Below are 20244 nucleotides of genomic sequence, written 5' to 3'. Positions count from 1 at the left end.
GTACCCGAACAAGGCTCCCTGTGCCTGAAGCTGCAAAACAGCCCCACAGCATGATGCTGCCACCACCATGTTTAACAGTGGGAACTGTGTTCTTAGGGTTGAAGGCCTCACCCTTTCTTCACCAAACATAAGCAACATCCATGTGCCCAAACAGTTCCAGTTTAGTCTCATCAGACCAAAGCACAGACTCCCAAAACTCATCTTTACCTTTCAAATGTTCACGGGCAAACCTCAGTCTAGCTGTGATGTGCCGCTGTTTGAGTAAAGGGGTTCTTCTGGGACGATGGCCCTGAAGCCCACCACGATGAAGAGCCCTCACAACTGTGTTCCTTGAAACATCAACTCCAGAAGAGGCCAGGTCAGCAACAATCATCTTGGCAAATGTCCGGGGCATCTTGCTGATATCTCTGACTATTTTCCTCTCCAGGGTTCGTGAAATCTTGCGCTTACGACCACGCCCAGGTTTGTTTCTTACAGAATTTGTCTCCTTGTACTTGGCAATGATGCAACGTACGGCGGTTCTAGACACTGTGAAACGCTTGGAAATGGCAGTATAACCTTCCACCTTATCATGAGTCTCCACTATCTTCTTTCTGAGCTCAAGACTGATTTCCTTTGTCTTTGGCATGGTGAGTAAAAATAGTCTCTCCCAATAATGTGTTCAAGTGCCCTGTTCCTTGGAGTCCTTTAATGCTGATTGAATGCCCAGGTATTGTTAGGAAGCCAATTGACTGCACAGGTGTGGTTTGAAAACTGATTGATTAATTTGGTGTGTTTTGAAAGCTGATTGATTAATTGGGTGTGTTTTGAAAGCAAATATTCACAAGGGGCTAATATTTTTGACCACCCCATTTTCACTATATTTGATTATAAAGCAAGCCTATAAATGTATTTTATATTTCAAAATGTACCAAAAGCTACTAAATAGCACTGGTGAATGTTTGATTATATCAAGTTTTATCAATGCTACAAAAATTGGAAAGATCTTTAGGAAAATGTTCCAAAATTCCTGGGGGGCTAATAATTTTGGCCTCAACTGTACATTCTAATCATTTGATACCTTATATGTAGACTCTAAACATACTGTTGAGTACACTACACTCAGTGCGCTGATGTATAGTGCACTTGCATCCCAAATTAATTGCACTAATGGTTTTTACCTGTAGATAATTATGCCTTTTGTCCTCCATCCACCCTCATTTGAAAGCACACAAACGTCTCAGCTACCCCTCGCTTTTTCACAGCAGAAAGCTACAGCATGTCGGCGTCAAGAGGCTACGTAAAACTTAACGAGTGTAATGGGAAAATAAGTGACTTATCGGTGGGCCACTCATCGCGTTCATTAGAGGCCGCGCTTTTACGAGCATCGATCACGAGGTGAGCAGCCGACGATGAATTTCCTCCCGCTTTATGGAGCGTGGATTGTCACCTTGTTCCAATTATCTGTTACCTTTTGACAGACGGCAAGTGTGCGGTGCATTGCTGAAAACGCAGAGGGCGCGTAATTAGAGCCAGGGAGAGGGAACTCAGGGGCCAATCAGACGCTTCCCACCCTGGACCCATCATCCTTATTATTAGTTTTTTTATACCTCGTTACAAACCCTATGCTGAATCTGTGCACTGTAATGAAAATGGTCTGTAATTAGGAGCTTTTTTGGGGGACTATTGATTTCAGTTTTAATAGCTTCTTCATAGCTGTTTTAGCTTCAGAGGTTCAGATTTTAATCCCAAAAATGGAGTCGATGAACCAACACACTAACGTCCAAGTCGCTAAATTGCACTACAGTGTGTGTGTGCAGTAATGGTGTATAGACCGTAGTGACTAGTAAAAAGCTGTTCATACTCAGTAATATCCAGTATTTGAAATTCAGCCCCAGAGATAGATCCTGTACAAAGCGTATTAGGATTCTTCTCATTTCACTAGGCAAGACATAATGATTTAAACAAGTCTTCTGGGTCTTTTTTCATGTACCTGAAAACTTTTACTTTTTTGGAATTTGGAGAAGGTCATCTGATCTGTCTGGTCATCATGGTCAAAGTCATATTTTTTTCTATTTTCAGATGTTTGATGTCCTGCATTAAACATCCACCACCTGATTTACTGAATTTAGATAAATGAGGTTTTCTTAAGTGACCAGTGAGTAGGGGAAGCAAAGGGAAAGAATGGCTTTTAGATTCAGTTTAATGCACGGGATATGCAGCAGGGCCACTTCTGCTTTATCCCTACTGCAAAGTGAGCATACTAAATAAGACGTTAGCTCAGACACTCTTAAAAAGGGTCGTCCTTTACACGTGTAGGTCACGTGTAGTGATCTGGAGAGCCAATAAAGAGCCGCTTAGAATTGATTCTTGGCCTGTGCTGATATTTTTTTGCTAATCCAAGGTCATGCCTTTGAGCTAGAGGGCTATGGATCAGATGTCTTAGCATGCATTGGCACGTGGTCGTGTCCTCATAGCGGTGTGTTTCGCGGCAGACAGATCAATGCAGGTTTGCATTTAGATGACAGAGCACGCAGACACGCTGGTCTTAATGTTTCTCAGCTGACCTCTTGACATAATCACGATGAGATTTGCTTCTATAATGCAAATTCATGGAATGATAGAATTGCATTTTATTTTTATAGAGTAAAAAAAAATAGAAGGATGATACAGTGAGAGTTTAATACGTAGTGTGGAAGACGGACGCAACATGGAAGCACATGTTCAATCAGCAGCAGAAAACAAGATTTGATAAAGCAAATTTGTTGGATCATGTTTAATTCATGTGAGCGAAGGTGAAGAAAAGTTTAGGTTTTTCCCTCTCCATCAATCACAAGCAACAGACGAATCTAAAGCAGCTCTGTGTTTTCTCCTTCGCTCCTCTCCTGTTTAGCGTCAGAGTGAAGGAGTGAGGGAGCGAGCTCAGTGATTGGAAGCAGTGATAGAAAATGGACTGGCATTTTATTTTCCCCTATCCTACATGTGACAGAGTGTATTGAGCAATCAGCCTGCTTATCCTCAGAGGGAGAAAAAAAAGGAGGATGTTAGACGGCTTACACTGGAGCATGCAATCAGATTCACGTATAGATTTGAGCTGAAAACGGCTAGCTTTCATGGACGCACTCGAAAAACCACTAAATACGCCTGATGCGTGTCACCTGCCGACAATGAGGTGTATAGTGAAGTGTGAGCGAAATGAATTCTGTCCTCAGGTCGCAGCCCCTTTCTCTCAGAAGCGGATCGCGCAATATCGCTCAGCCCGCTGAAACAATTTTCAGATTGTCACTCACCAGGTCCGTCTCTCTTCTTTTTTGACGTTCTGAATTTTTTCTGTTTAAACCTGTGTGAAAAATCCAGCAGGTGGAAACTCCATCTGGATTCACACTGTAAACATGACTGACTTCGGTTATAATTTAAAAAAAAAATAAAAAATTCTTCAAAGTTCCACAAGTTTTCAAGGGCAAAGGAGAGCAGAACATTGGCACAATCTGATACCCACCATCTGCAGCTCAATACTCAACTAAAAAAAAAAATAAAAATCTTAAGTGTAATCATGCTTTTTTCCAAGTTAAATCACATGTAAATGGTTCGGTATCGTCCCACTCAATTTGTAATTAAGTAGGCCGTCTGTGGTTCAAATCAGGGCTGGCATGAATAATGATGATTTTCTGAATGTGTTTGGATGCAGATAATCAAAGGCAGTCCTGCTTAATTCATGCAACCCTTCCAGTATGAGAGCCACGTTATCTCTTCTGAAGAGAAACAGAGATGAGGAATGCGATGATGAGATCAAAACTTTCAAACTGCACACCAGTGAGAGATCGTACAAGGCTTTCCATTTGATTCATCTGGGAAATGTGGGGCTCCAGGGCGGTGTGGAGAAAACACTGATGTGTGTCGGGAAATTTTTGATCCAGTACACAGGACATATTACTGTTAGAATAAAGGATATTGGCTGTTATCCTCTTCCTTGTATGGCAAGTGACTATGGAATATTTCTCTTTTGGAGGGTGTAAAAACCTTTTATACCTTCTGCAGTGTAACTGTACTACACTTGAATAGGGAACCGGTTCATTATGCCACACATAGAATTTTTAATCACATTAAATTAACAACCAAAATATCTCCAGCTAGAGGAAACAACTTTTTCTTTATCATCTGGCTGCTCCAAACAGAAAGCACGTATGAATGAACATATGGAATGCATGAATGAACACACATTTTAATTCAGTTCTCCGCTAACCAGAGAATCTTCACCATCAGCAGCTTTATCTTATGCTTTCAGGACCTTTATAATCTACACTGTATAGTCTCTATAATGTATACCGTATAGTCTCTACTCTGTAATCTATACTGTATATTCTGTGCTCTGCAATCTATGCCATATAGTCTCCTCTCTGTCTCTCTCATAATCTGCTGTATATTTCCTAATCTGTATTCTATAATCTATCCGGACTCTGTAATCTATAGTCTCTACTCTATAATGTATACTCTACAGTCTGTTGTCTGTACTCTGTAATCTATATGCTCTAATCTCTAGTCTATAATCTGTAGTCTCTACTCTGTAATCTATATCTATCTATACTTGTATCTCTGTAATATATACTTTATAGTCTATACTCTATACCTTATAGTCCTTGGTCTCTACTGGAATATAGTTTATTCTGTCTTATCTACTTTATAATTAATAGTCTGTACTATATAATCTACTGTATAATCTGTCTAATCTAAACTCTGTAATCTATAGAGTCTCTGTGAGGAGCAGGATTTCATCGTAGGAGAAAATCTCACACAGAGAGTTGCTCTTTTGAATTTCTAACACATTTTTATTACTTGATGTTTCACATGTGATGTATGAATATCGACCATGATTGGCTGACATAGTTGATGCGTGAACGAAATCCCAAGGCCTTTTTTCAGAAAATAATAACAGGAAAATTTGGATGGATGGATAGATGGATGGATAGATAGATAGATAGATAGATAGATAGATAGATAGATAGATAGATAGATGGATAGATCTTTTTTGTTTCACCCAAGATATCCAACTAAATAAATAAATAATATTTCATTTTATTTATTCATGTATTTATTCAATAAAATCTCTCTGCATTTCCAGGATGGTCTCAGCTTTAATGTCTAATTTAAGGCAAGCTGCAGCACTTTACAAGCACTTTGTAACAGTGATTTACAAGTTCTCACTGAGGGGAAATCTGTAGAGGAAAAAAAAAAAGGCCCCACAAGCCAAGCGAGAACGTTCCCTATTTGTCGGATCATTACGATCCTCATCACTCAGCATTATCCAGTGTCCCGTGTCTCCTCCCACACAATCATTTAACTGGTGGGTTTGGATCATTTCTGCTTCCCAACATGTCAAGGTAGAGTAACACTGATGTCTGTGGAGGTGGAACCAGTGGCGGTTCTAGACCATTTCAACTGGGGGCCAAGCTGGGGCCAGTTGTATTGTTAGAGGGGCCAGTTACATTTAGACCTTATTGTTGTCATATCACTTTCTGCACTGCACTGCAGGCATTAACAGGCAAAATACCATATTTATAATCATTCAACAATGTATTTGCATCTCAGTTTTATTTTTTACATTTGCATTTCAGTATCAGTCACAGTAACTGTATTCTACGATTTTTGTGTTTTTTTGCAAAAAGATCAGCAAATTCATCTAGATTTAAGGCCTTTGCCCTCCTCGACTCAATACTTAGAAAACCTAAATTGCTCAATCTCTCATCCGGTCCCCCATCAGAGTTCTTGGGTATATATTCATCATTGGCTGGACAGGTGGATCTTCCCGGGATTTGCTGATATCTGCCAAAACAAATTATATGTCTTTTTGTTTAATTTTTATGATTTTTCATAATAATAAAAAAATCAATAACTTCACTGTAATACACTGTACTGTCACCAAATTCAGCTCACACACCACTGATGTACTGACAGTTACAGTGTATTACTATAATTACAGTGTACTACAGTGAAGTTATTGGTTTTTTTTTTGTTTTTTTATGAAAAATCATAAAAGTTGATACAAAAAGACATTTCCCCAAAATAAGTGTTGTAGTATAACTATCAGGACATCAGTGGTGTGTATTACAGTGACGTGTGAGCTGGTGACAGTACAGTGTATTACAGTGACGTGTGAGCTGGTGACAGTACAGTGTATTACAGTGATGTGTGAGCTGGTGACAGTACAGTGTATTACAGTGACGTGTGAGCTGGTGACAGTACAGTGTATTACAGTGATGTGTGAGCTGGTGACAGTACAGTGTATTACAGTGATGTGTGAGCTGGTGACAGTACAGTGTATTACAGTGATGTGTGTGAGCTGGTGACAGTACAGTGTATTACAGTGATGTGTGAGCTGGTGACAGTACAGTGTATTACAGTGATGTGTGTGAGCTGGTGACAGTACAGTGTATTACAGTGATGTGTGTGAGCTGGTGACAGTACAGTGTATTACAGTGATGTGTGTGAGCTGGTGACAGTACAGTGTATTACAGTGGTGTGTGAGCTGGTGACAGTACAGTGTATTACAGTGATGTGTGAGCTGGTGACAGTACAGTGTATTACAGTGATGTGTGTGAGCTGGTGACAGTACAGTGTATTACAGTGATGTGTGAGCTGGTGACAGTACAGTGTATTACAGTGATGTGTGAGCTGGTGACAGTACAGTGTATTACAGTGACGTGTGAGCTGGTGACAGTACAGTGTATTACAGTGATGTGTGTGAGCTGGTGACAGTACAGTGTATTACAGTGATGTGTGAGGTGGTGACAGTACAGTGTATTACAGTGATGTGTGAGCTGGTGACAGTACAGTGTATTACAGTGATGTGTGTGAGCTGGTGACAGTACAGTGTATTACAGTGATGTGTGAGCTGGTGACAGTACAGTGTATTACAGTGATGTGTGAGGTGGTGACAGTACAGTGTATTACAGTGATGTGTGTGAGCTGGTGACAGTACAGTGTATTACAGTGATGTGTGTGAGCTGGTGACAGTACAGTGTATTACAGTGATGTGTGAGGTGGTGACAGTACAGTGTATTACAGTGACGTGTGAGCTGGTGACAGTACAGTGTATTACAGTGATGTGTGTGAGCTGGTGACAGTACAGTGTATTACAGTGATGTGTGAGCTGGTGACAGTACAGTGTATTACAGTGATGTGTGTGAGCTGGTGACAGTACAGTGTATTACAGTGATGTGTGAGCTGGTGACAGTACAGTGTATTACAGTGGTGTGTGAGCTGGTGACAGTACAGTGTATTACAGTGGTGTGTGAGCTGGTGACAGTACAGTGTATTACAGTGGTGTGTGAGCTGGTGACAGTACAGTGTATTACAGTGATGTGTGAGCTGGTGACAGTACAGTGTATTACAGTGACGTGTGAGCTGGTGACAGTACAGTGTATTACAGTGATGTGTGAGCTGGTGACAGTACAGTGTATTACAGTGACGTGTGAGCTGGTGACAGTACAGTGTATTACAGTGATGTGTGTGAGCTGGTGACAGTACAGTGTATTACAGTGATGTGTGAGCTGGTGACAGTACAGTGTATTACAGTGATGTGTGAGCTGGTGACAGTACAGTGTATTACAGTGATGTGTGTGAGCTGGTGACAGTACAGTGTATTACAGTGATGTGTGAGGTGGTGACAGTACAGTGTATTACAGTGATGTGTGAGGTGGTGACAGTACAGTGTATTACAGTGATGTGTGAGCTGGTGACAGTACAGTGTATTACAGTGATGTGTGAGGTGGTGACAGTACAGTGTATTACAGTGATGTGTGTGAGCTGGTGACAGTACAGTGTATTACAGTGATGTGTGAGGTGGTGACAGTACAGTGTATTACAGTGATGTGTGAGCTGGTGACAGTACAGTGTATTACAGTGATGTGTGAGCTGGTGACAGTACAGTGTATTACAGTGATGTGTGAGCTGGTGACAGTACAGTGTATTACAGTGATGTGTGAGCTGGTGACAGTACAGTGTATTACAGTGATGTGTGAGCTGGTGACAGTACAGTGTATTACAGTGATGTGTGAGGTGGTGACAGTACAGTGTATTACAGTGATGTGTGTGAGCTGGTGACAGTACAGTGTATTACAGTGATGTGTGTGAGCTGGTGACAGTACAGTGTATTACAGTGATGTGTGTGAGCTGGTGACAGTACAGTGTATTACAGTGATGTGTGTGAGCTGGTGACAGTACAGTGTATTACAGTGATGTGTGAGGTGGTGACAGTACAGTGTATTACAGTGATGTGTGTGAGCTGGTGACAGTACAGTGTATTACAGTGGTGTGTGAGCTGGTGACAGTACAGTGTATTACAGTGATGTGTGAGCTGGTGACAGTACAGTGTATTACAGTGATGTGTGTGAGCTGGTGACAGTACAGTGTATTACAGTGATGTGTGAGCTGGTGACAGTACAGTGTATTACAGTGATGTGTGAGCTGGTGACAGTACAGTGTATTACAGTGACGTGTGAGCTGGTGACAGTACAGTGTATTACAGTGATGTGTGAGCTGGTGACAGTACAGTGTATTACAGTGATGTGTGAGCTGGTGACAGTACAGTGTATTACAGTGATGTGTGAGCTGGTGACAGTACAGTGTATTACAGTGATGTGTGTGAGCTGGTGACAGTACAGTGTATTACAGTGATGTGTGAGCTGGTGACAGTACAGTGTATTACAGTGATGTGTTAGCTGGTGACAGTACAGTGTATTACAGTGGTGTGTGAGGTGGTGACAGTACAGTGTATTACAGTGATGTGTGAGGTGGTGACAGTACAGTGTTTTACAGTGATGTGTGAGCTGGTGACAGTACAGTGTATTACAGTGATGTGTGTGAGCTGGTGACAGTACAGTGTATTACAGTGATGTGTGTGAGCTGGTGACAGTACAGTGTATTACAGTGATGTGTGTGAGCTGGTGACAGTACAGTGTATTACAGTGATGTGTGAGCTTCAAGTTATTGACTGTTTTTTTGTATTCGCTTTTCGGGTTTTGCACTTTGCAGACGGTCCCTTGGAATCTGTTTCTCAGTCGTCTGCACATAGAGACTTGTGTATTTTGTCCACCCATGAGGAAAGCTGATTTTGAGGAGAATTGTGTTGTAGCTGCGTCTCTACATTACTACTATAAAAAAGAGGTGTTATTTGTGTAAAAAGAGCGTTTAGCTCAGGAGTTATTGACTCGGGAAACTTGAATCTGTAAATATGCGGCCAACTTTACTTAAGTGAGATTAGCTGATCTAACGTTATGCATTTACATATCATCGCTGTCAGACGGAATCCTCGTATCTCCAAAACCGTTATTTTTCAGGAAATGAAAAAAACGCCGTACCTTATCTGCAGTGCACAGGGTTTAGTCCGCGTTGCAGTAGATTGTCTTGCGCTAAATTCCTGTCCTCAGACGAGCACCAGAACTAGCGGTGGTCAAGATTTTTTTTTCTTTGAGCCCAGTGTTTTGAAGACATTTACCTCAGAAGATGTGTTGATTCGTTGCGACTCTTCTTGAGGAGAAATATGCCGTGAGGCTCTCCCGCGGAGTGAGGAAGAGGTGGACAGTTGAAGTGTCCAATGGAGTTATGAGATTTGCGTTCAAGCTATTTTCAAGACTTTAGATTGGTTAATAACTTGTAAAAATAACAGACCCACGTGGGCACTGACCAATAGCATCGATATGTGAAAAAATATGAAATTGACAAAATTTGGACATACGAGGTTTCCGCCCGACAGCGACGATATGCATTACTTCTGTAATGCATTTAATACAAATACAACATATTAACAACTTTACTCACCTCTATATTTCCTTCTTTGCTTGAAGTCTTCAACTATAATATTTGTGCATTTACAAACTTCTGAGCAAGAAAAACCTGCAGATGAATGTTCTACGATACTGTAGTGTTTCGCTTTAAGCAGTCCCTCTAGAAAATGTGTAGGTTACATTTCTGTTCCGCGTTGCCACTGTCTAATAACGGATGTAAAAAAACAACGACCGCAAAAAAACAGTTTTATGAAAATTATTTTACACTCCACATTTAGGGGGGCCACAAGGGGGTCCAAGCTTGTTGTCACAGGGGCACTGGCCCCCCCGCCCCCGCCACTGGGTGGAACCGCACAAAAAAAAAAAACAAGAAAGAAAAAAAGATTTCTTCAATTAAATCAAGGGGATAGTTTTTCAAGGGGTGGAAACTGAATTGCGAGCCAGATCTGTACAATCTGTTCCACAAACAGATTGTGTGTGAGAAATGTGTTCCAACGGATGGCATCCAGTGTGTTGACAAATACACAGAGAAATAAATAATTCAGAATGAATGTGATGTTAACGCGAGCCCAGGCTGCTGTGTTTGCTTCCATCAGATTCTTGTCCAAATGGATGTTTAAACCAATATTCTCCAAGAAGAACAAAGAGTTTACCCATAAAATACAGGGGGAGGGCGGTGCTTAAAATATTTATTCTGCTTCGTGCCACAGTTCACAAATTGCAAATCGTGAGGAATTATATTTACATGCTGAATTATTCAGAGTGGCATTAGCACTTTATTATTATAACAATTGTGATGTATTATGGAGTCACTGTTTTTTTCACCAGATACACTGGAGTCACGTTTTAATGATGATGAGGATGATGATGATCTTGTGCCTGCATTTAAAATTTATTTAAATGTCAGTTATGATATCAAATCTGTGTGATATTTTGAGCTCATAAAAGAGATGCTTTTTTTTTTTTTTTTTTTTTTAAATAAATAAATAAACCACATTTTGGTGGCCTGCTGAGAAGGCGCTTGCCAGTAATACAGATCTCGCCATCCATCACTCCAGCTTTCAGGAATCCTACAGATCTCTCTGGGTGGTAGACCGAGAGGTCTTTAGTAAAATTCTTTTTTTCATTTATAAATTATTTCAGGAACTTTGTCTCCTTGCTCAAAAAAATGTCTTTGCTCAAAAGGAGCCACTGATTAAAAAAATTACTTGCAGTTTGTTACGGGTCTTGGAGATGCAGCATGTTGTGTGTGTGTGGACGGACGTCATGCGGTTTGATGTTTCCAACTGGGCAGTAAACCGAGCAAGTGAGAATCCACGGCATGGCCTTGCCATCCCAAGCTGTGCGCGTGTTCATTAGGACGGGCCGAGGTGGATCACTTTAAAAGATCAGGGCGAATCGCCGGGACAGAGTGCACAGCGTGACACGAGGCCAGCGCTGCAGTGGCTTACAACATGCTGTGATGAGCTAAAGGTTATGGCATTGCTCTTTTTTTCTGGTTTCTTTTTTATTTCTTTAACTTGAAAGGTTTCAGAGTTAGCTGAGAAAGAGGACATTTCTTAAATAAAGCAGAAATAAGAACTAATTCATATTAAAACAGTCCACGGAATTGTCTTACTTAAATAAACTAGACCACATAGATTCACTTAGACAACTGACCAAAATCCTCTCTCTGTACTGTCATCATTTATTTATTCTGCTGTATAAATCCGTGTAGAGTCTGACTCTGACTTTATTCTTATGAGCCAGATGAGATTTGGTGGTCATTTCAAGACTTATTTTTATTATCCCCCTGCTTTTTGTTCATTCTCATCTCGATCTGATGTTTTACAGCTGTCACTGGAAGGTTGGACTTTATTATTTATTTATCTCAGCACAAATCCCTCGGACGGCGTGTAACAACCATCTTGTTCAGTGTTGTTTTGGCCTCCAGAGATTGAAGGAGAGGTGTTGTTTGAGCGACTGCACTGTTTTGCCAAAAAATCTCATCTACTGTCTTTGGAATGAGCTTCTATCTTTCTCTTTTTCTCATCTGCTTTCAGGCCCTGCCTTCCCCCCACCCCCCACCCCCCACCCCATGATTATATTTCTGTGCCACCCAAAGACAATAACCTGTTGTCTATTGCTTGTACATTCAGAAATTCGATAGCAGGAAGGAATGTTCTCCACCATGATGAGATCCATTAGAGACTATCCATTTTTTTTTTTTTTTTGCTTTTTCACTTCCTTTCTTTTTCCTTTTTCTCTCCACCTCCCGCCCCCACCAACTTCATCAGACCATCTCCTGGAGGGAGGAGGCGATCTCCAAATTCAAAAAAAAAAAAAAAAAAAAGGAGGTGCAATTTCTCTATATTTTGTAGCCTATTAAGTGAAAAAAAACGTTGGTCCTAAGGGAAATGAACAAATTTATAAAAGTGAACAAAATAGTCAGCGTGCGTGTGTGTGTGTGTGTGTGTGTGAGTGTGTGTGTGTCCGTCCAGGGTTGATTAGAAAGAAAAATGTCTGCTATGATTTGTTGGAGTGATGCATGTTTGTAGGCACATGGTATAAGCTGTGAGCAACATGTGAACATATTGCCTACATTTTCAGGAAATACTTTGTCACCACCAAACATGAATCTGTGACTCATAAACAGTAATCTGATTTTGAAGTCGTAATAGACAAGCGCATTTTTTATGTGGCTTTACGGAAGGCATTGATTGATGAATGGTTCTGTGAGCTATTTGTGTTTATTAACTTTGATGCTACCAACACAATGCTTCAGCATACATTATTATTGTTATTATTATTATGACTTAGATAAAACCAAATCCTAGAAGTATTTTTCTTTTCTTTGCTTTTTGATTATTACTGCACTCCCTAACTCCACTGTCCTTTCTCAGGCACCACAGGAGAAGCCGTACCTGATTCATCATCAGCCGGAGGGACGTTGCCACACTTCCTGCAGGAGCCAGAGGACGCCTACATCATCAAGAGCAACCCAATCCGGTTGCGGTGCCGTGCCACTCCTGCCCTGCAGATTTTCTTCAAGTGCAATGGGGAATGGGTTCATCAGAACCAACACACGGTTCAGGAATATATGGACCAGAACACGGGTAAGGAGCCGCATTTTTTCCCTGATAACAAATGATAACAATAACATTACCGATGCGTCCGGGAGGTGGGCATGGCCTGAATCTGAAAAGGGGCTTCTGCCTTTAGTTTTCTATTCAGCTCTATCTCTATTGAAATCATTTATTTCTTTTTCATTTTCTTTTTCTGTGGTTTAAAAACAGGATCAAAATGGCCTTTGGTGGGCAAAGCCAAAAAAGACGCAATTATACAAAAAGGCTTTTTTTTTATTTTTTTTTTATCAATGGCCACTTAAATACAGCAATTATACAAGTTGCCTTAAAACACAGTGCTTTGCAGTGTATTAATTATTCCTCCATCACAGCCTGTTTTTTGAAGAGCGATTGAGGAAAAAGCTAATAATAATCAGATCGGTTCCAGAAACACTGTTATTTCCATAGTAATATGGTGCACTTTATTTTACTGAGCACAGTGTTTATCGTGTATGCTGTGCCTTCACCACTTTTATTGTGAAGTTTCAGTTGTAAAAAGATTCAGCATTTGTATTTAATAATAATTAAGGAAGGAAATATTTGGCATGCTGACATTAACATGAACAGTTACAAATATCACATATAAAGTTACAGGTAAATAAATAGATGTATTGCATGTATTGAAGGTACAGTTACACATACAATCACGGTTACACATACAGTTACAGACATCAGTTAGTTAGTTAGTACATATATAGTTACACATCAGTTTCAGTTACACATTACAGATACACATATCATTACACATCACATGGTTACACATAAACAATTACACATCAGTTACAGTTAAACAACAGATACAGTTACAGTTATACATGTATAGTTACACATCACATAGTTAGTTACACATATATTGTCACACATCACATACAGTTAGTTACACATATATAGTTACACATCACAGTTACAGTTACACATCACATAGTTAGTTACACATATAGTTACACATATACATTTACACATCACAGTTACAGTTACACATCACATAGTTAGTTACACATATAGTTACACATATACATTTACACATCACATACAGTTAGTTACGCATATATAGTTACACATATACAGTTACAGTTACACATCACATACTGTTAGTTACGCATATATAGTTACACATCACAGTTACAGTTACACATCACATACAGTTAGTTACACGTATATAGTTACACATCACATACAGTTAGTTACACATATATAGTTACACATCACAGTTACAGTTACACATCACATACAGTTAGTTACACATATAGTTACACATATACAGTTACACATCACATACTGTTAGTTACGCATATATAGTTACACATCACAGTTACAGTTACACATCACATAGTTAGTTAGACATATACAGTTACACATCACAGTTACAGTTACACATCACATACAGTTAGTTACACATATATAGTTACACATCACAGTTACAGTTACACATCACATACAGTTAGTTACGCATATATAGTTACACATATACAGTTACATTTACACATCACATACTGTTAGTTACGCATATATAGTTACACATATACAGTTACAGTTACACATCACATACTGTTAGTTACGCCTATATAGTTACACATCACAGTTACAGTTACACATCACATAGTTAGTTAGACATATACAGTTATACATCACAGTTACAGTTACACATCACATACAGTTAGTTACACTTATATAGTTACACATATACAGTTACACATCACATACAGTTAGTTACACATATATAGTTACACATATACAGTTACACATCACATACAGTTACTGTAGTTACACATATACAGTTACACATCACATACAGTTAGTTACACATATATAGTTACACATCACATACAGTTAGTTACAAATATACAGGTATAGTTACACATATACAGTTAAACATCACATAGAGTTAGTTACAAATATATAGTTACACATATACAGTTACACATCACATACAGTTAGTTAGACATATACAGTTACACATCACAGTTACAGTTACACATCACATACAGTTAATTACACATATCGTCGCTGTCAGGCGGAAACCTCGTATCTCCAAAACTGTTATTTTTCAGGAAATTAGGAATTCAGGAAACGCCGTACCTTATCTGCAGTGCACAGGGTTTAGTCCGCGTTGCAGTGGATTGTCTTGGGCTAAATTCCTGTCCTCAGACGAGCACCAGAACTAGCGGGGGTCAAGATTTTTTTTTCTTTGAGCCCAGTGATTTGAAGACATTTACCTCAGAAGACGTGTTGATTCGTTGCGACTCTTCTTGAGGAGAAATATGCCGTGAGGTTCTCCCGCGGAGTGAGGAAGAGGTGGACAGTTGAAGTGTCCAATGGAGTTATGAGATTTGTGCTCAAGCTATTTTCAAGACTTTAGATTGGTTAATAACTTGCAAAAATAACAGACCCACGTGGGGACTGACCAATAGCATCGATATGTGAAAAAATATGAAATTGACAAAATTTGGACATACGAGGTTTCCGCCCGACAGCGACGATATATAGTTACACATATACAGTTACACATCACATATAGTTAGTTACACATATATAGTTACCCATATACAGTTACACATCACAGTTACAGTTACACATCACACAGTTAGTTACACATATATAGTTACACATCACATATAGTTAGTTACACATATATAGTTACCCATATACAGTTACACATCACAGTTACAGTTACACATCACACAGTTAGTTACACATATATAGTTACACATATACATTTACACATCACATACAGTTAGTTACGCATATATAGTTACACATATATAGTTACACATCACAGTTACAGTTACACATCACACAGTTAGTTACACATATACAGTTACACATCACAGTTACAGATGCTCATGCAGTTTCAGATATACAGTTGCAAATACAGTTACACTTTACTTAGTTACACATATACAGCTACACATGCAGTTACACCTACAGTTAGTTACACTTTTTGTTCCACATTTATAATTACACATCACATACAGTTACAGTTACACATATATAGTTACATGATAGATGCTGTTACAGTTACACTGGAGACTCCCTCCATGAATGTACACTTCACAAAGATGCTAAACATAAACAGGATTCGGGTTCAACTTTATGTACTTTCTTTGTTTAAACATTCTCTTCAAGCCACCTGTGTTTGTTTAGGTAACACAATCCAAATAGACTTTCTTGTCCCTTTTTTCCTTTAATAAGTAGTTTTATTTTTATGATGGATTATGCCTGTTTTATATGTGCAACATTACAGCAGTTTATTTCAGCCAGTTATTTTTTATACAGATTGTGAGAATTGTGAGACTCGTCCGAGGTGCAGATGTGACAATGTGTGTGTATTTGTATGAAAGAATGAAAGAACTCCACTTTCTTTGGAAGTACAGTATTTAAGTCACAGCAGCAGGCGGTATCAGCAGGTGTCTTTCTTTTTTATTTCCTTTCAAATGTCACATTCTGCTGTTTTGCTGTAATTCAGATGTTTGCATGCTTTGATCACTTCTTGTCTTGTCAGGTGCATCAGAAAAATAAAATTAAAAAATTCAAAAAAACAATCTGGGAGTTACCACGAATTTGCAGCTTGCGCACAGAAGCAAATCCTGTTCACCCCAATCAGGGGCCGTGTCTGAGAAATAAGCATTCACTGATAAGGATCCTGCAGGGATTTCCTGAATAAAACAAACTAATCCAGCAGCCTGGCTGCAATGTGCCATGATTAGCCAAGAGAGGAAGAGCTGCTTTACATTTACCAAGCCTTCACTGGCAGGATGACAGTCTTAATTGCTTGTTGAAGTTCATTATTTTTTTTGTTTGCCATTCTGTGAGATTATTGTGGGTCTGATAACGAGGGAGTGAAAAGGTCTTCATTCTCTTTATTTTCCAGTCGGAGCATTTAAGGGCACAAGGGATGGAATGAATAAGGAAATACATGAAAACGCTACACAGATGTAGCCAAAAAAAGAATAGTCATAATTAACCACTCGGATATCGTATGCAAATAAAGCGGAAGAAAAACAAAACAAAAGCAGAAGCAAATCAAAAAGCATATTTTCCTTTTTTTGTCTTTGTTTTTGTGGAAAATCTTCAGTATAATCAATGCCATTTGTTTCGCCCAGAACAATTTTCCTGTTCAAGCTAAAGAAAAAGTTTGCCAGCATCTCGTTAGCATCTCTACATGAGTTTTGTTTTTCTCATCCAGAATCATGGCATAATAGGTATTTTTTTTCCTGCACATGTGGAAAGGGATTAAACAAGAGAGATTCAAATTAGCATAATGCTAAATAAAGCAAGTGACAGTCCAAGATGATCGGTTTGTGATTACGCTTACTGCAGATTTTGAATATATATATATATATATATATATATATATATTCGTATATATATATATATATATATATATATATATATGTGTGATTTTCTTTATCCACTTTTTCCCCAGATTACTATGTTCTTATGTTCTTGTTCTCAAGACCAGTAAGTAACAAAAAGCTTGGAAAAGAAGGACTTTATTTCGAGGCTAAACTCATAACCTCCGATAACGACGTCCTTTTATAGCGACGGTGTAATGGATGACAAATGTGGCTGGGATTGGATTAGAACGAGGCCTCTTAATCGCAGACCCAGATCTACAAAGGATTGGACTTTATCGATTAGTACAGCGGCCCTCAATGGCGCTGATATGATCTCTTATTTACCGGCTCCCCAGCTGCGGCTCGGGCGCTGATAAAGCGGCCGGCGAATGCCCTTGAGTTTAATGCGGGAGAGGCAGGAGAGCTCCCGAGGTGCGGGGATAAGCGCCAATTACCCTGGTGACAGAGTGAAGAGGAGGAGAGCCTGGCAATCTGAGCCCAAATCAACTGTTTCAGACTGTTTCCTGGGCTGGAAAATCAGCAAAGTGAGCATGAAACGAATGAAACGGTAACGGCGCCAATGTGGAGCAGCAAGCTTTAGCTAAAAGACATTCCCATTACAACTTTTATTCTATGTCTGACTTCTGTTTTCTGGAGTGAAATGAGAGAATACATGGAACACTTTGGTGTAATAATCACACAACCCAGTACAGTGCTTAGCACTTTACATTGTTTTTGTTACACTGTCCATTGTAGAAATAACATTTCTTGCATTTCTTGTGTACTACGCAACATTTAAGGTGCAGATTCATGAAGTCGAACTACACTGGAATATTTAGATTTACACCACTGGTTAGACGAGACACTGTTAAGCAGAGTCTTTATCTCATTTTATACAACTGAGCAGTATGGGCCTTGCTCAAAGTTTAGCACCTAAAAATATGTACCTCCAAGTGACCTACATGTGAAAATATAAGACCCAAACAAAACAAAAGTGTAAGGTTAGGTTAGAATGACAATGATACAAATAATAAAATAAAAAATTAAAGATAACTAAAAGACAAAAGATTTATTATTAAATCTATTATTCATATACATTTTAAAGGATGAATCTTTTATCATTGTCTAATTTTAGATTTACATTAGGCAGAAATTCAGCAGGATGACCTCAAACTGTAAACAGCCAACAGGGGATTCATTTTTAAAAAGGAGATGGCAGCGCGGCAGTAGCATTCAGCGGACACAATAGATCCAAAATATCGTAGCTTTCTGTTAATTCAGTGTTAAATTTCACATCTTTGGTAAAAGAGATTCTAATCTGGGATTAATGTGTAGTCTCAAATGGGACAGTTACTGATAAGAGTGGCCATTTCTACGCTTGGATTTATTCCCACACGGACATCAATAATTGCTTCTTTTTTTTTTTTTTTGATGAGGTCAGGCTTCTCATCTATAATTCAGATCCAACGTTGTGATTAGACCAAATCAATCTCTGAGCTGTCTCCTAGTTAAAAAGGCATTAAAACACCAGTGATGTTCTGGAGCAGCTTGTAGCCGCTCGTGTGAAAAAAAAAACACAAACATGTTTGAAATATTAGACCAAATTTAGACAATTAGACAGAAAAAAAAAATCTTCCTCAATTCTGAATGGTTTCACTTTTAGAAATAAAAATAGAACTAATCTTCAAAATCTTTACAAAATAAAATGTCTGGCCACATATTATTCCAGAAATTTCTGTTTGATACTTTTGAACCAATCACATATTAATTATAAAAAAAAAACTGTCATGATATCGCACTTTAACACTGGTTAATAGAAGCATTTTATTAAAATACATTATAAATAAAATGTATCTTATTACATTTATTCCTTTTTCTTATATTTTTTATATAATACAAAAAATATTTTTATATCATAAAAAATATTTCTCCATTTCTGACCAATCAGAACGGAGAATATAGTGCGAGATAAAGACAAGCAATTTTAACCCAATGAGCTGAATTTGTTAGCCGTGCTGTCGGATGATTTACAGCTCGGACAGTGAGGCATTTTATATATACATATATATATATATATATATATATATATATATATATATATACATATATATATATATATATATATATATATATATATTGCTTCCATTGCCATCAATGGTGTGTGTGTGTGAGGGAATAAGGGTCCATTATTGAAAGAAAGAGCTGTGACTGGATGCAGTTATTTTTCCTGCTGACCCAAAATGCCTGAGGTCAGCCAAAGAGGACATGTATGGATTTCTCTCCACGTTGCTGGAAATAATGAGGTCCGTTAATGAGTGATGGCGAGTTAGCAGCAGGAATAATGGTGTGTGTGTGTGTGTGTGTGTGTGTGTGTGTGTGTGTTTTCCCTACTGTATATCTCCTCGTCTTAATCGCATTAGGGTAGTCCATTTAAGCAAACAAAACAGCACTACTGGAATAAATCTTGAGCGTTTATTATACTCTACGTTTTCATCGCTGAATAATCGACTTTATTTGTTTTAGATCCTGATTTCTCTTCTGCTTCAGTTGCTCCAAAATGCAGTGTTTAAAGCAGAGAACTAGGGGAAAATGATGTACAAAAATAAAAATAAAACACACACTTAAAGTACTTAAGCAAAATCTGAGATTAAAGTCAGGGTGTGGAGCGGAAAATAAATAAATAAACAAACAAACAAACAAACAAATAAATAAATAAATCCGTTTCAACTGGAAATAAGCAAAAATGATTGGTTTGAGCTGTGACGCCGGCACTGACGACGCTCAGCCCTAAACACTATACCTGAGGTGTTTATTCAGTTCCTATAACAGAAACTCTAACGATAGCGCATCTGCAAATCAGAGTCTTATAATGTATTAATCTGCTCCTTCGGATAGCTTCTAATACACAAACTTTTGCAGTCAACTGCATACGCTAACCAAGCTAAGCCATATTACTACAATCTTCACACAAACCTAAGATGCTTTGTATCACGCCAACGTCACTAAATCTTACAAGGATAAAAATTCCTTCAAACACCAGGC

General features: G+C 38.7%; 1 protein-coding gene across 2 annotated transcripts in view; it reads left to right on the top strand.

The window, feature by feature from the left end:
• The window catches only part of unc5db (unc-5 netrin receptor Db), a 148042-nt gene that overhangs the window by 67270 nt on the left and 60528 nt on the right, over positions 1-20244 (top strand). For both annotated transcript variants that reach the window (XM_060883858.1, XM_060883857.1), the window contains exon 2: positions 12644-12856. In XM_060883858.1, coding sequence (XP_060739841.1) covers positions 12644-12856 — 213 coding nt within the window. The remainder of the gene's footprint in view (positions 1-12643; positions 12857-20244) is intronic.

The sequence above is a fragment of the Tachysurus vachellii genome, chromosome 12, assembly GCF_030014155.1.
Source record: "Tachysurus vachellii isolate PV-2020 chromosome 12, HZAU_Pvac_v1, whole genome shotgun sequence".
NCBI lineage: Eukaryota > Metazoa > Chordata > Actinopteri > Siluriformes > Bagridae > Tachysurus > Tachysurus vachellii.
Note: the sequence above shows the minus strand (reverse complement) of the source record. Positions and strands in the feature narration are given on the sequence as shown.